The 14,937-nt window shown below is 55.4% G+C and overlaps 1 protein-coding gene across 2 annotated transcripts in view; it reads left to right on the forward strand.

Annotated features, from left to right (window-relative positions):
* bltp3b (bridge-like lipid transfer protein family member 3B) overlaps positions 1 to 13,685 on the forward strand; it is a 30,246-nt gene extending 16,561 nt beyond the window's left edge. Inside the window, exons 16-23 of one of the 2 annotated variants that reach the window (XM_030113244.1) lie at positions 7,322 to 7,405; positions 10,561 to 10,718; positions 10,947 to 11,092; positions 11,219 to 11,369; positions 12,225 to 12,484; positions 12,552 to 12,660; positions 13,134 to 13,279; positions 13,340 to 13,685. In XM_030113244.1, coding sequence (XP_029969104.1) covers positions 7,322 to 7,405; positions 10,561 to 10,718; positions 10,947 to 11,092; positions 11,219 to 11,369; positions 12,225 to 12,484; positions 12,552 to 12,660; positions 13,134 to 13,279; positions 13,340 to 13,471 — 1,186 coding nt within the window. In that variant the 3' untranslated portion in view covers positions 13,472 to 13,685. The remainder of the gene's footprint in view (positions 1 to 7,321; positions 7,406 to 10,560; positions 10,719 to 10,946; positions 11,093 to 11,218; positions 11,370 to 12,224; positions 12,485 to 12,551; positions 12,661 to 13,133; positions 13,280 to 13,339) is intronic. The other variant, XM_030113245.1, reaches the window with a different exon arrangement.
* The last annotated feature ends 1,252 nt before the right edge of the window (positions 13,686 to 14,937 follow it).

Raw genomic sequence — 14,937 nt, forward strand, 5'->3', positions numbered from 1 at the left:
CCTGTCACTCTGACCTCTAACCTTCATCCTGTCACTCTGACCTCTCTAACCTTCATCCTGTCACTCTGACCTCTAACCTTCATCCTGTCACTCTGACCTCTAACCTTCATCCTGTCACTCTGACCTCTAACCTTCATCCTGTCACTCTGACCTCTAACCTTCATCCTGTCACTCTGACCTCTCTAACCTTCATCCTGTCACTCTGACCTCTCTAACCTTCATCCTGTCACTCTGACCTCTCTAACCTTCATCCTGTCGCTCTGACCTCTAACCTTCATCCTGTCACTCTGACCTCTAACCTTCATCCTGTCACTCTGACCTCTCTAACCTTCATCCTGTCACTCTGACCTCTCTAACCTTCATCCTGTCACTCTGACCCTCTAACCTTCATCCTGTCACTCTGACCTCTCTAACCTTCATCCTGTCACTCTGACCTCTCTAACCTTCAACCTGTCACTCTGACCTCTAACCTTCATCCTGTCACTCTGACCTCTCTAACCTTCATCCTGTCACTCTGACCTCTAACCTTCATCCTGTCACTCTGACCTCTAACCTTCATCCTGTCACTCTGACCTCTCTAACCTTCATCCTGTCACTCTGACCTCTAACCTTCATCCTGTCACTCTGACCTCTCTAACCTTCATCCTGTCACTCTGACCTCTAACCTTCATCCTGTCACTCTGACCTCTAACCTTCATCCTGTCGCTCTGACCTCTAACCTTCATCCTGTCGCTCTGACCTCTAACCTTCATCCTGTCACTCTGACCTCTAACCTTCATCCTGTCACTCTGACCTCTCTAACCTTCATCCTGTCACTCTGACCTCTAACCTTCATCCTGTCACTCTGACCTCTAACCTTCATCCTGTCACTCTGACCTCTCTAACCTTCATCCTGTCACTCTGACCTCTCTAACCTTCATCCTGTCGCTCTGACCTCTAACCTTCATCCTGTCACTCTGACCTCTAACCTTCATCCTGTCACTCTGACCTCTCTAACCTTCATCCTGTCACTCTGACCTCTCTAACCTTCATCCTGTCACTCTGACCTCTAACCTTCATCCTGTCACTCTGACCTCTCTAACCTTCATCCTGTCACTCTGACCTCTAACCTTCATCCTGTCACTCTGACCTCTCTAACCTTCATCCTGTCACTCTGACCTCTAACCTTCATCCTGTCACTCTGACCTCTAACCTTCATCCTGTCACTCTGACCTCTCTAACCTTCATCCTGTCACTCTGACCTCTCTAACCTTCATCCTGTCGCTCTGACCTCTAACCTTCATCCTGTCACTCTGACCTCTAACCTTCATCCTGTCACTCTGCCCTCTCTAACCTTCATCCTGTCACTCTGACCTCTCTAACCTTCATCCTGTCACTCTGACCTCTACCTTCATCCTGTCACTCTGACCTCTCTAACCTTCATCCTGTCACTCTGACCTCTAACCTTCATCCTGTCACTCTGACCTCTCTAACCTTCATCCTGTCACTCTGACCTCTAACCTTCATCCTGTCACTCTGACCTCTCTAACCTTCATCCTGTCACTCTGACCTCTAACCTTCATCCTGTCACTCTGACCTCTAACCTTCATCCTGTCACTCTGACCTCTAACCTTCATCCTGTCACTCTGACCTCTCTAACCTTCATCCTGTCACTCTGACCTCTAACCTTCATCCTGTCACTCTGACCTCTCTAACCTTCATCCTGTCACTCTGACCTCTAACCTTCATCCTGTCACTCTGACCTCTAACCTTCATCCTGTCACTCTGACCTCTCTAACCTTCATCCTGTCACTCTGACCTCTCTAACCTTCATCCTGTCACTCTGACCTCTCTAACCTTCATCCTGTCACTCTGACCTCTAACCTTCATCCTGTCACTCTGACCTCTAACCTTCATCCTGTCACTCTGACCTCTAACCTTCATCCTGTCACTCTGACCTCTCTAACCTTCATCCTGTCACTCTGACCTCTCTAACCTTCATCCTGTCACTCTGACCTCTAACCTTCATCCTGTCACTCTGACCTCTAACCTTCATCCTGTCACTCTGACCTCTCTAACCTTCATCCTGTCACTCTGACCTCTAACCTTCATCCTGTCACTCTGACCTCTCTAACCTTCATCCTGTCACTCTGACCTCTAACCTTCATCCTGTCACTCTGACCTCTAACCTTCATCCTGTCACTCTGACCTCTCTAACCTTCATCCTGTCACTCTGACCTCTAACCTTCATCCTGTCACTCTGACCTCTAACCTTCATCCTGTCGCTCTGACCTCTAACCTTCATCCTGTCGCTCTGACCTCTAACCTTCATCCTGTCACTCTGACCTCTCTAACCTTCATCCTGTCACTCTGACCTCTAACCTTCATCCTGTCACTCTGACCTCTCTAACCTTCATCCTGTCACTCTGACCTCTCTAACCTTCATCCTGTCACTCTGACCTCTCTAACCTTCATCCTGTCGCTCTGACCTCTAACCTTCATCCTGTCGCTCTGACCTCTAACCTTCATCCTGTCACTCTGACCTCTCTAACCTTCATCCTGTCACTCTGACCTCTCTAACCTTCATCCTGTCACTCTGACCTCTAACCTTCATCCTGTCACTCTGACCTCTCTAACCTTCATCCTGTCACTCTGACCTCTCTAACCTTCATCCTGTCACTCTGACCTCTAACCTTCATCCTGTCACTCTGACCTCTCTAACCTTCATCCTGTCACTCTGACCTCTAACCTTCATCCTGTCACTCTGACCTCTAACCTTCATCCTGTCACTCTGACCTCTAACCTTCATCCTGTCACTCTGACCTCTCTAACCTTCATCCTGTCACTCTGACCTCTAACCTTCATCCTGTCACTCTGACCTCTCTAACCTTCATCCTGTCACTCTGACCTCTAACCTTCATCCTGTCACTCTGACCTCTAACCTTCATCCTGTCGCTCTGACCTCTAACCTTCATCCTGTCGCTCTGACCTCTAACCTTCATCCTGTCACTCTGACCTCTAACCTTCATCCTGTCACTCTGACCTCTCTAACCTTCATCCTGTCACTCTGACCTCTAACCTTCATCCTGTCACTCTGACCTCTAACCTTCATCCTGTCACTCTGACCTCTCTAACCTTCATCCTGTCACTCTGACCTCTCTAACCTTCATCCTGTCGCTCTGACCTCTAACCTTCATCCTGTCACTCTGACCTCTAACCTTCATCCTGTCACTCTGACCTCTCTAACCTTCATCCTGTCACTCTGACCTCTCTAACCTTCATCCTGTCACTCTGACCTCTAACCTTCATCCTGTCACTCTGCCCTCTCTAACCTTCATCCTCTCACTCTGACCTCTAACCTTCATCCTGTCACTCTGACCTCTCTAACCTTCATCCTGTCACTCTGACCTCTAACCTTCATCCTGTCACTCTGACCTCTAACCTTCATCCTGTCACTCTGACCTCTCTAACCTTCATCCTGTCACTCTGACCTCTCTAACCTTCATCCTGTCGCTCTGACCTCTAACCTTCATCCTGTCACTCTGACCTCTCTAACCTTCATCCTGTCACTCTGACCTCTCTAACCTTCATCCTGTCACTCTGACCTCTAACCTTCATCCTGTCACTCTGACCTCTCTAACCTTCATCCTGTCACTCTGACCTCTAACCTTCATCCTGTCACTCTGACCTCTCTAACCTTCATCCTGTCACTCTGACCTCTAACCTTCATCCTGTCACTCTGACCTCTCTAACCTTCATCCTGTCACTCTGACCTCTAACCTTCATCCTGTCACTCTGACCTCTAACCTTCATCCTGTCACTCTGACCTCTAACCTTCATCCTGTCACTCTGACCTCTAACCTTCATCCTGTCACTCTGACCTCTCTAACCTTCATCCTGTCACTCTGACCTCTAACCTTCATCCTGTCACTCTGACCTCTAACCTTCATCCTGTCACTCTGACCTCTCTAACCTTCATCCTGTCACTCTGACCTCTCTAACCTTCATCCTGTCACTCTGACCTCTCTAACCTTCATCCTGTCACTCTGACCTCTAACCTTCATCCTGTCACTCTGACCTCTAACCTTCATCCTGTCACTCTGACCTCTAACCTTCATCCTGTCACTCTGACCTCTAACCTTCATCCTGTCACTCTCTCCTCTCTAACCTTCATCCTGTCACTCTGACCTCTCTAACCTTCATCCTGTCACTCTGACCTCTAACCTTCATCCTGTCACTCTGACCTCTAACCTTCATCCTGTCACTCTGACCTCTCTAACCTTCATCCTGTCACTCTGACCTCTAACCTTCATCCTGTCACTCTGACCTCTAACCTTCATCCTGTCACTCTGACCTCTAACCTTCATCCTGTCACTCTGACCTCCTGATGGGTCGTTGCTGAACCTTGCCCTGTTGTCTCCGTCGGTCTGGGGACTCGGGGTTTGAACCGGGGGTCTTCCGTCTGGGCGCTGCAGCGCCGCCGGGGCTGTAGCAGATGAGCTCTCTGCAGTGTGGCTGGGATGTCCACCGTCTCGGCTGTCTGTCTGTCCTCCCCCAGCGGGTGTCTCGTCTCTGCTGTTGTGAGGACACTCTGGGTGGAGGTCCGGTCGGAGCGGCGGGCTCGGGGTCGGAGGGGTCGCAGCCTCGGCCTTGAGGTCACGCTTGCAGACGTCCTTGACCCTGAGAGCTGGACGTCCTCTGACCTGTCTCCAGCAGCAGCTCCCCGGACAGTCGGTCTTTAGGGACGCGGCCGTCGTCCGTTCGGGGGACGTGGCCAGGCCGTCGCAGGCGCCTCTGGGTCGGGACGGAGGACATCCTGGACATCTGCTCTGGCAGGACGTCCATGTTGGAGACACGGTCCTGCCGAGTGATGTCCAGCAGTCTGCGAGGACAGCGTTGGTGGACGGGAGTAGAGGGTCCAGGGCTCACTGCTCAGGACCAGGCCTGGTGGACTCTTGTCCCGGTGGTGGTCTGCATGGAGCTGTCCCAGACCCGCTTCGCCAGGCGCCCGTCGCTGTCCACGCCGTGCCGATGCCGGGGTTCAGTTCGGCGTCTGGGAGACGTCGTGGAGCTGATCAGACCGAGCTGGGGGACATGTCCAGCACCTCCAGGGTCTGGACACCGATGTTAATGCTGGGAGCTCTACTGAAGTCCTGGACCAGGACCTCGGTCTTTTTAAGGCTGATGGTGAGGCCAGACCCAGACCGGCACCAGACGCCGGAGCGTCTCCTCAGTGTGGACAACAAGACCAGCATGGTCAGCAGAGACCAGATCCCTGATGAGGACTCTCACCGTGGTCTCTGCTCCGAGGCCAGCCGGGTTACAGAGGCCTCCGTCGCTCCTGGTCTGGAGGAAGACGCCGTCTTCAGAGTCCTTGAAGGTGTCGGCAGGAGCAGGGAGCCAGGACCCAGCCCCGCTTCACACCGGTCTTGATCGGGAAAGGGTCTGACGCCGTTCATGTCCTGATGGAACCACTTGATCCTGCTCAGAAGCCTGGGGGGATCCGGGTCGCTGGAGGAGGACTAACAGTCCGTCCCCGCTGACCGAGTCCACAGCCTGGGTCAGGTGGATGAAGACCAGATAGAGGGGTGTCTCTGCTCCAGTCCCACAGAGAGACCAGGTCTATGGTGGACCTGGGTCTGAACCCACGCTGCGCCTCTGGACACACATTCGGCGAGTAGTTCCCGTCTGTTGAGGACGACGGTCCTCAGGAGCGAGACGCCGCGGGCGCCGTGAGTCCTGAGGACGACGGTCCTCAGGAGCGAGACGCCGCGGGCGCCGTGAGTCCTGAGGACGACGGTCCTCAGGAGCGAGACGCCGCGGGCGCCGTGAGTCCTGAGGACGACGGTGCTCAGGAGCGAGACGCCGCGGGCGCCGTGAGTCCTGAGGACGACGGTCCTCAGGAGCGAGACGCCGCGGGCGCCGTGAGTCCTGAGGACGACGGTCCTCAGGAGCGAGACGCCGCGGGCGCCTTGTTTTTATGGAGGTGATCATTTGGCGTCATGTCTCGGGGTCCAGCCCTGTCCTCCCGGCGCTGCAGAGCCAGCTCCTATGTGGTTTTGATGATTTCAGGGGGGCGTGGTCCCTGGCGGAGCCTTGCTGTTTGAGACGGTGGTTTCTCTCGAGGAGGGGTCTGGGTCGAGCTCAGCCCGTCTCTCCAGCCGTTTGCCGCGATCCTGAATGGCGCCGCCGGCAGCTGGTCTGAGCGGGCGGTCCGGGACCGACGGCCTTCTTCGTGCCTTCTACATTTCTGCGGAGTCCAGCCGGGCTCGGCACAGCGCCTGCTGTCTTTAGAGCGTGGTTCCTCGCCGCTCCCGCCGCCTCGCTCGTCCCGTAAACCTCAAGCTACCCAACGCCAGAAGAGCAGAGCTCATCACCGCTCCGGGGTCACCCTGGGGTCACCCTGGGGTCACGGCTGACTGCGCAGGGCGGAGGGAGCCTCCAGTGCTGCCAGCGCCGCCTCCTGGTGGTCAGGAGGGATGAGTGCAGCCCAGAGGAGCAGGAAGCGCTACCAGCTGTGGTCTCTGAGGGGATTGGACGGAGCCTGTAGGGTCAGGTTAAAGCTCCTGTCCGGAGTTTCATTCGTTTCCAACGTATGAATCATTTTTCAACAGAGCTTCAATGTGTCAGTCTGGTTCATACTACAATATAATATCAGCATAAAGCAATATAAAAATGTATTTATGAGCCCCGCCTTCGTCTCATAGACCCCCATGTTATCCGAAAAAGCGCCGGTCAGCTTCAGCCAATAGACTTCGAGCTTCCGTCTTGTCCTGCTGTCAATCAGCGTGTGGAGCAGCCAGAGAGCACGTCGCTCGCCCAGCAGAGGAGAGTTAGCTCTGCAGCAGATATATCCACCGTCTGCTGAACATCCACCGGAAGCAGCTGAACATGGAGGATGCTGCAGGACTGGAGGCTCTCATTTTCACCCCACGGATAATTTGCGTGCACAATAAAAGGGGCGTGGCTTGGTCGCCCATGAAAGCAGAGGGAGGGCGGAACCTGAGACGTTGGATTAAAAAAACCCTCTCTCTTTCAAAACTCCGGACACGAGCTTTAAGGTCATGGTCCCCTGAACCCGGACCCGGACCCGGACCCGGACCCAGCCTGAGGGGGACCTCCACTCGGCTCACAGCTGGAAAAGCTCCCGGCAGCTTCCGTCCCCGTATTTCCTCTTCCTGTCCCTGACCTCCAGGAGTCCAGTCCACCGACTCCGTCTGAACACAAGAGCCGTCTCACTCCCGAGTGTGTGAGCATTCACTCCTCTCCCTCCACACACTGAACTGCTGTGTGAAGTGTGTGTGTGTGTGTGTGTGTGTGTGTGTGTTCTCTCTCCACCAAGGAAAGGAAGCTTGTCTGTGGTTTCTGACCTGCTCAGCTCCTCAAACTCCAGCAGATCCGCCTCCCTTTATTCCATGTCCAACATGTAAGACTCTGGATCTGCGACCGGTGTCCCAGTGTCCCCAGTGTCCCCAGTGGTCCCGGTGTCCTCAGTGTCCTGTGTGACCCTCCATCTGCATGACTGCATGAGTGTTCCATGTAGCTGTGATGATCTGATGAATGAGACCTGCTTCCTCCTTCCTGCTTCCTCCTTCCTGCTTCCTCCTTCCTCCTTCCTCCTTCCTCCTTCCTGCTTCCTCCTTCCTCCTTCCTGCTTCCTGCTTCCTCCTTCCTGCTTCCTGCTTCCTCCTTCCTGCTTCCTCCTTCCTGCTTCCTCCTTCCTGCTTCCTCCTTCCTGCTTCCTCCTTCCTCCTTCCTGCTTCCTGCTTCCTCCTTCCTCCTTCCTCCTTCCTGCTTCCTGCTTCCTCCTTCCTGCTTCCTCCTTCCTGCTTCCTGCTTCCTCCTTCCTGCTTCCTCCTTCCTGCTTCCTCCTTCCTGCTTCCTGCTTCCTCCTTCCTGCTTCCTCCTTCCTGCTTCCTCCTTCCTGCTTCCTCCTTCCTCCTTCCTCCTTCCTGCTTCCTGCTTCCTCCTTCCTCCTTCCTCCTTCCTGCTTCCTGCTTCCTGCTTCCTCCTTCCTGCTTCCTCCTTCCTCCTTCCTGCTTCCTCCTTCCTGCTTCCTCCTTCCTGCTTCCTCCTTCCTCCTTCCTGCTTCCTCTTTCCTCCTTCCTGCTTCCTCCTTCCTCCTTCCTGCTTCCTCCTTCCTGCTTCCTCCTTCCTCCTTCCTGCTTCCTGCTTCCTCCTTCCTGCTTCCTCCTTCCTGCTTCCTCCTTCCTGCTTCCTCCTTCCTGCTTCCTCCTTCCTGCTTCCTGCTTCCTCCTTCCTGCTTCCTCCTTCCTGCTTCCTCCTTCCTCCTTCCTGCTTCCTCCTTCCTGCTTCCTCCTTCCTCCTTCCTGCTTCCTGCTTCCTCCTTCCTGCTTCCTCCTTCCTGCTTCCTCCTTCCTCCTTCCTGCTTCCTCCTTCCTCCTTCCTGCTTCCTCCTTCCTGCTTCCTGCCTTGTGTTCTGACTCTTGTAGTTTTGGTCTGTTGGTGACAGGATTGACAAACCGGTGACTTTAACCTGCTGAGCAGAAAGGACTCAGTGTTAGTTCATGATCAGCTTCCAGATCGCATTTAGCCTGACCCGGTTTAGGATTAGCTGGGCGGTATGTCCTAAGACTCATATCACGGTATAAATCAAATCTCTTCACGGTAACCGTATGTAACCCTTGTTTACTCACTGAATTAATTGAGTGGGCTTTGGGTTCGTTTTCAGCGTACTCATGTACTTTCAAATATTTAAGCTTTACTTTCTCTCTCATGAATTGGATCTAAACAGTGGGTTTAAAATTGGCACTAAATACTAATATTGACTCCACTAATCAATTAGCAAGAATTAACGTCAAACACAAGGTAAAGTGAACAATGAATAACAATTTAATTAGAAAACTAGAAAAAAATAATATAAAATAAATAAAACAGTAGTTTTAGGTCACAATAAGCACAGTAAACAGCTTCCCCAAGCAGATGAATCCTCCCCACTCCAGGCGGTTCAAATGCAAGGGCAAATACTGGCCTATAAACGAATTATAAGCCGGCACAAACAACCTACGATGCAGGCCTGTGACGATGCTCGTGGGCGTTGAGACCAAAAACCACGAAGAGGTCGCTTCACTCAGAGAGCTAAAACAAAATTAATTACAGTACCTTGTGAAAGAGTATCCAAAAGATTAGGCCAAGAAAGGGATGCACTTGGTTCCACAGGAGCAAATCCAGGCTCAGGAAACGGCACAGCACGATGATGACGACTCTCCAGGTCCTCCGTCAGGCACATCCGGGTTCAGGAAACAGCAGTCACCATGGCAATGGTCCTCACGGTCCGCTCTCTCGTTGTCTAGCTGGCAACGATCCTCCACAAACTCCCTGGTCCCACCAAGTCGGCGAAAACGGCAGCTCACGGTCTCTTTAGCTTAGCTTAGCTGTGTTAGCAAGCCTCCGTGCTAACTGGCATGTCCTAAAGCAGCAAAACACCGTCCTGAAGCTTCGTGCTGAAACTACACGGGTTCTTCCACCTTAGTCCATCAGTCTCAAAAGCGGCCTTGTCCAACCTTAGCAAAAGCCCACTTCATCCAACAAATGTCCAAAAAGTAAGCTAGCACATGCACAGCACTGCAGCCGTCCCTCGCAGGCTGAACGGACTCTTCCCGTTTTGCCCCGTGGTGCCTTCACTGACCGTCTGTAAATTGGAAAAACATTTCACAGATACAATATAAATGCAATATTATTTAACAATAACAATTTTTTTAACCTTGTAAATATATTTATTAAACACTTTACCATGAACTTGACGTTTATGAAACAAATGAATTTGTGCTTTCTATTTAACTTGCACTTTACAGCGTTTCACTACATAATTATGTGGGTTACACGTATATATCGCAGTGTACAACCTATCATGAAGTGTTTCTGAATGGGTTTGGTAGTTGTTTAGTTCACCTGCATTTGCACTTCCTGCCACTAGGGGTGCTGTTTGCATGTTCAACCTTATTTCACACAGACACCACAGAAGAAGAAGGGCCTTGAAGCCGGGCTCTCTCTGCATGTTGTTAGAAAAAGAGTGTTAGTCGACAGGAGCGCGCCACAAGAGAACCGAACCGTCGTTCTGCACATTTTATTTAGGTAGCAGGTAAACTGGATCTGCAAATCTCTACCGAGGCCAAATTTATATCGTTTCCACCGTCATACCGTTTAACGCGCAGCCCTAACCTTACCCTGTGCCCAGGGCTGTACCACAACCCTACCCTGTACCCGTACCACAACTGTAACCTGTACCCATACCACAACCCTACCCTGTGCCCATACCGCAACCATACCCTGTACCCGTACCACAACCCTACCCTGTGCCCGTACCACAACCCTACCCTGTGCCCGTACCACAACCCTACCCTGTGCCCATACCGCAACCCTACCCTGTGCCCGTACCACAACCCTACCCTGTGCCCATACCGCAACCATACCCTGTACCTGTATCACAACCCTAACGTCTCATCAGTTAGAAGACAGGGATGCATAAAAAAAGCAAACTTCTCCTGATTTAAAACTGTGTGTGTGTGTGTGTGTGTGTGTGTGTGTGTGTGTGTGTGTGTGTGTGTGTGTGTGTGGTAGTGGTCGTCTGATGCGGGATCGCTCCCAGTCCAGTTTCTCTGTGTCCTATAAGAACATGAAGAAGAGTCCGTCCCTGCAGTCTCTGGACAACGTCTCCATCGACAGCTACCTGCTGGAGGACGGAGACGCCGGAGACACTTACAGCCTGCTGGAGAGAGGTGCAGACACACACACACACACACACACACACACACACTGGGCACCAGCTGACAGGGAGACCAGATAGTGTGAAACACCGGCGGCTCAGCTGACAGCTGGATTGTGCTGAAGTGTCCTGACTGTGTGTGTGTGTGTGTGTGTGTGTGTGTGTGTGTGTGTGTGTGTGTGTGTGTGTGTGTGTGTGTGTGTGTGTGTGTGTGTGTGTGTGTGTGTGTGTGTGTGTCCAGACGACGTCTCCATCTCGGGCTTCAAGGACGCCGTCAGCGAGCAGAGCGCCGCTGAAGCCCTGGCGGCTCCGGAGCCGGAGGGGGCGGCGTCGCCCGACACCGTCAGCGCCGCGTCCCAGAGCCTGGACGAGCCCGGCAAGGACACGGTGAGACCCGGGACCGGACCGGGCTGGACCGGACCGGGCTGCATCTGTGAAGTGGTTCAGAACTTCATCTTGAGTTCTGTGTTGCTGACTGTGTCCCCGTCCCCGTCCCCGTCCCCGTCCCCGCAGGTGTCGGTGCTGGTCCTGAAGGTCCAGTCGGTGTGTGTGAGCATGGAGGCGGTGGGGGACAGCTCGGTCGTGGCTCTGGAGGTGGACCGGGTCACTCCGACCCAGCTGGGCAACGTGAGCCTGAGGCAGTACCTGAGCAACCGCAGCCTGGGTAAGACTCACCTGGACCTGGTCCTGCTGGTCCACCTGGTCCTGCTAGTCCACCTAGTCCTGCTGGTCCACTTGTTCCACCTGGTCTTGCTGGTCCTGCTAGTCCACCTGGTCCTGCTGGTCCACCTGGTCCTGCTAGTCCACCTGGTCCTGCTAGTCCACCTGGTCCTGCTGGTCCACCTGGTCCTGCTAGTCCACCTGGTCCTGCTAGTCCACCTGGTCCACCTGGTCTTGCTGGTCCTGCTAGTCCACCTAGTCCTCCTGGTCCACTTGTTCCACCTGGTCTTGCTGGTCCTGCTGGTCCACCTGGTCCTGCTGGTCCTGCTGGTCCACCTAGTCCACCTAGTCCTCCTGGTCCTGCTGGTCCACCTGGTCCTGCTGGTCCTGCTGGTCCTGCTAGTCCACCTAGTCCTCCTGGTCTTGCTGGTCCTGCTAGTCCACCTAGTCCTCCTGGTCCTGCTGGTCTTGCTGGTCCTGCTAGTCCACCTAGTCCTCCTGGTCCTGCTGGTCCTGCTAGTCCACCTAGTCCTCCTGGTCTTGCTGGTCCTGCTGGTCCTGCTGGTCCACCTGGGCGGCTGTGGGTCGGTGGTCTTGCTGGTTCGATTCTTCCGCTGGTCCTTGGGCCAGGCGCTGCCCCCGGTGGACGGACTGCAGAATGCACGGCGGCCTCCACTGGTGTGTGAAAGACCAGAACCTCAGACCAGAACTCCGGACCTGGACCTGTGATGTCCTCACAGCCGGACTCCTGGACTGAGGTCCAGACCCGGTTGGACCCAGACAGCACTTCCTGTTTGAGCAGGAGCCGGACCAGCTGGTCCTGCGGTGCAGTGGACTGAGTGTGTTTGTGCTCCGCCAGGCGGCGCCGGCCCCGCCCCCTCCTCCGCCCGCGGCCTCCGCCGCCCGGAGGTCAGGGCTCGCCTGGAGAGCGGGCCCTGCGCCGCCGCCCGCTCGCCGCTGGCCGAGCGCAACGGCTTCCTGCAGCTGCGTCTCCACGGTTACCGGGCCGGCCTGCTGACGTCCACCCTGCAGAACCTGGCCCACTTCCTGGAGGACGACTCGGCGCCGCAGGTGCTGCCGATGGAGATCAGCGTCCGGGACTCGCAGGTCCACCTGCAGGTGAGAGGACCGGGGTCTGCTTCCCGTCCCGCCCGCACCTGACCTCTGACCCCCGGTGTCTGTGCAGGACGACGGTAGCCGTGACAACCCGTCGGACCCGGAGCCTTCGCCCGTCAGCCTCCATGTGGACAGTCTGCTGGTCCTCCGCCGGGACGACGGCTCCTTCTGCATCGGAGGTGACCGAAAGCAGCGCTCCCTGTGACCTCTGACCCACAGCTGCTCCTTCACCCCCCCTCCTCTGCTGATTCCCACAGACATGCTGTCAGTATATTCACTGAAACCTCCTCCTCTTCCTCCTCCTCTTCCTCTTCCTCCTCCTCTTCCTCCTCCTCCTCCTCCTCTTCCTCCTCCTCTTCCTCCTCCTCCTCCTCCTCCTCCTCCTCCTCATCCTCCTCATCCGCTTCCTCCTCCTCCTCTTCCTCCTCCTCCTCCTCATCCTCTTCCTCCTCCTCCTCTTCCTCCTCCTCCTCCTCCTCTTCCTCTTCCTCTTCCTCCTCCTCCTCCTCCTCCTCTTCCTCCTCCTCCTCCTCCTCCTCCTCTTCCTCCTCCTCCTCTTCCTCCTCCTCCTCTTCCTCTTCCTCCTCCTCCTCTTCCTCCTCCTCCTCCTCCTCCTCCTCTTCCTCCTCCTCCTCCTCCTCTTCCTCCTCAGACTCTACACCCAGGAAGTCCGTCTCCTCGACTGACAGCTCCGCCCTGAGTCCCGTCCGTGAGACGGTGGGCGGAGCCTGTGGCGTCCCCAAGGCGACGCAGACTGAAGCCCCGCCCACCAGCCCTCCTCCATCCGGCAGGGAAACGGTGAGAGAGCCGGACGGCGCCCCCAGTGGGCGGAGTCTTCACGCTGCTTCTCGTTGCCAGGCGCTGATGGAGGAGAACGAGTGCCTGAAGGTGGAGCTCTCTCGGGCCAAGATGGCGCTGGCCGAGGCGCAGATGGAGAAGGACTCCCTGCTCCACCAGATGAAGAGCCTGAAGCTCAGCAGCTCCACCTGACGGAGGAACAGCTCGTCCTGCGGGTGGAGGAGCCGGCCAGCGGCGGCGGGCGGAGCCAGGCCCGGCCGGACGAGCCAGCGGAAGGTTCAAACAACCTGACAATGATCCAGAACACAGACACACACACACACACACACACACACACACACACACCACACACACACACACACACACACACACACACACACACACACACACACACACACACACACACTGCGTCTCCGCCGAGCTGGACTCTCTGGACTCTGAATGTCTTCACGGACGGACGCTGCTCAGCGGCTGCACGGCTGCTCTTATTTTGTAGTTTCATACTCCAGATCCCTCAGGCCCCGCCCCCGAGGCTCCAGGCCCCACCCCCGGGAATCTTCAGGCCCCGCCTCCAGGAGCCTTCATTCCCCGCCCCCAGAAAACTTCAGGCCCCGCCCCAGTAAAGCCTCATGCCCCGCCCCATTAGGATTCATACCCTGCTCCCTGGAGTCTTCAGGCCCCGCCCCCTAGATTCTTCAGGCCCCGCCCCTGGATTCTTCAAGCCCCGCTCCCTGGATTCTTCAGGCCCCGCCCCCTGGATTCTTCAGGCCCCGCCCCCTTGATTCTTCAGGCCCCGCCCCCTTGGTTGGTGGGGTATCCAGAGCTGAATGTAAAGAACACAGGAGTGTTCTGCTGACACTGACTGCTTGAATGTTTCATTCAGAACAAGAAGAACTGCATTATGGGTAACGGCGTGTTTCCATCTGCACCAGCAGAGCAGCGCGCTCCGTCCTGTCAGTTACTGCCCCCTGTTGGGGGGGTTTGGGGGCGTTTCAGGGCTTCTGGGGTATTTCTGGGGTTTGGGAGTATATAGGGGAGTTTGGGGTATTTTGGGGGTTTTGCTGGGTTCTGGGGGTATTTCGGGGCATTTGGGATATTTTGAGCATTTCGGGGGATTTGGGGCATTTTGGGGGTTTGGGTTATTTTGGGCATTTCGGGCAATTTTTGGGGTTTGGGTGGTTCTGGGGGCATTTGGGTGTTTCGGGGTATATCGGGGTTTCGGGGCATTGGGGATCATGAGGCACACTCGTACCTTGTCCGTCTTCTGTTTGGAGGAACAGAGTAGTTGGTACCCAGGTGGTACCCGGGTACGGCCGGGACCAGGAGGCCGTCCCCGGTCTGGATCCAGGCGGTACCCGGGTACGGCCGGGACAAAGAGGCCGTCCCCAGTCTGGATCCAGGCGGTACCCGGGTACGGCCGGGACAAAGAGGCCGTCCCCAGTCTGGATCCAGGCGGTACCCGGGTACGGCCGGGACAAAGAGGCCGTCCCCAGTCTGGATCCAGGCGGTACCCGGGTACAGCCGGGACAAAGAGGCCGTCCCCAGTCTGGATCCAGGCGGTACCCGGGTACGGCCTCCTGGTCCCGGCCGTCCCCGGTCTGGATCCAGCAGAGACTCGTGAACGAGAAGCGGGACTCGTTTCTGCTTCTCAGGTTTTG

The sequence above is a fragment of the Salarias fasciatus genome, chromosome 17 (genome assembly GCF_902148845.1).
Source record: "Salarias fasciatus chromosome 17, fSalaFa1.1, whole genome shotgun sequence".
NCBI lineage: Eukaryota > Metazoa > Chordata > Actinopteri > Blenniiformes > Blenniidae > Salarias > Salarias fasciatus.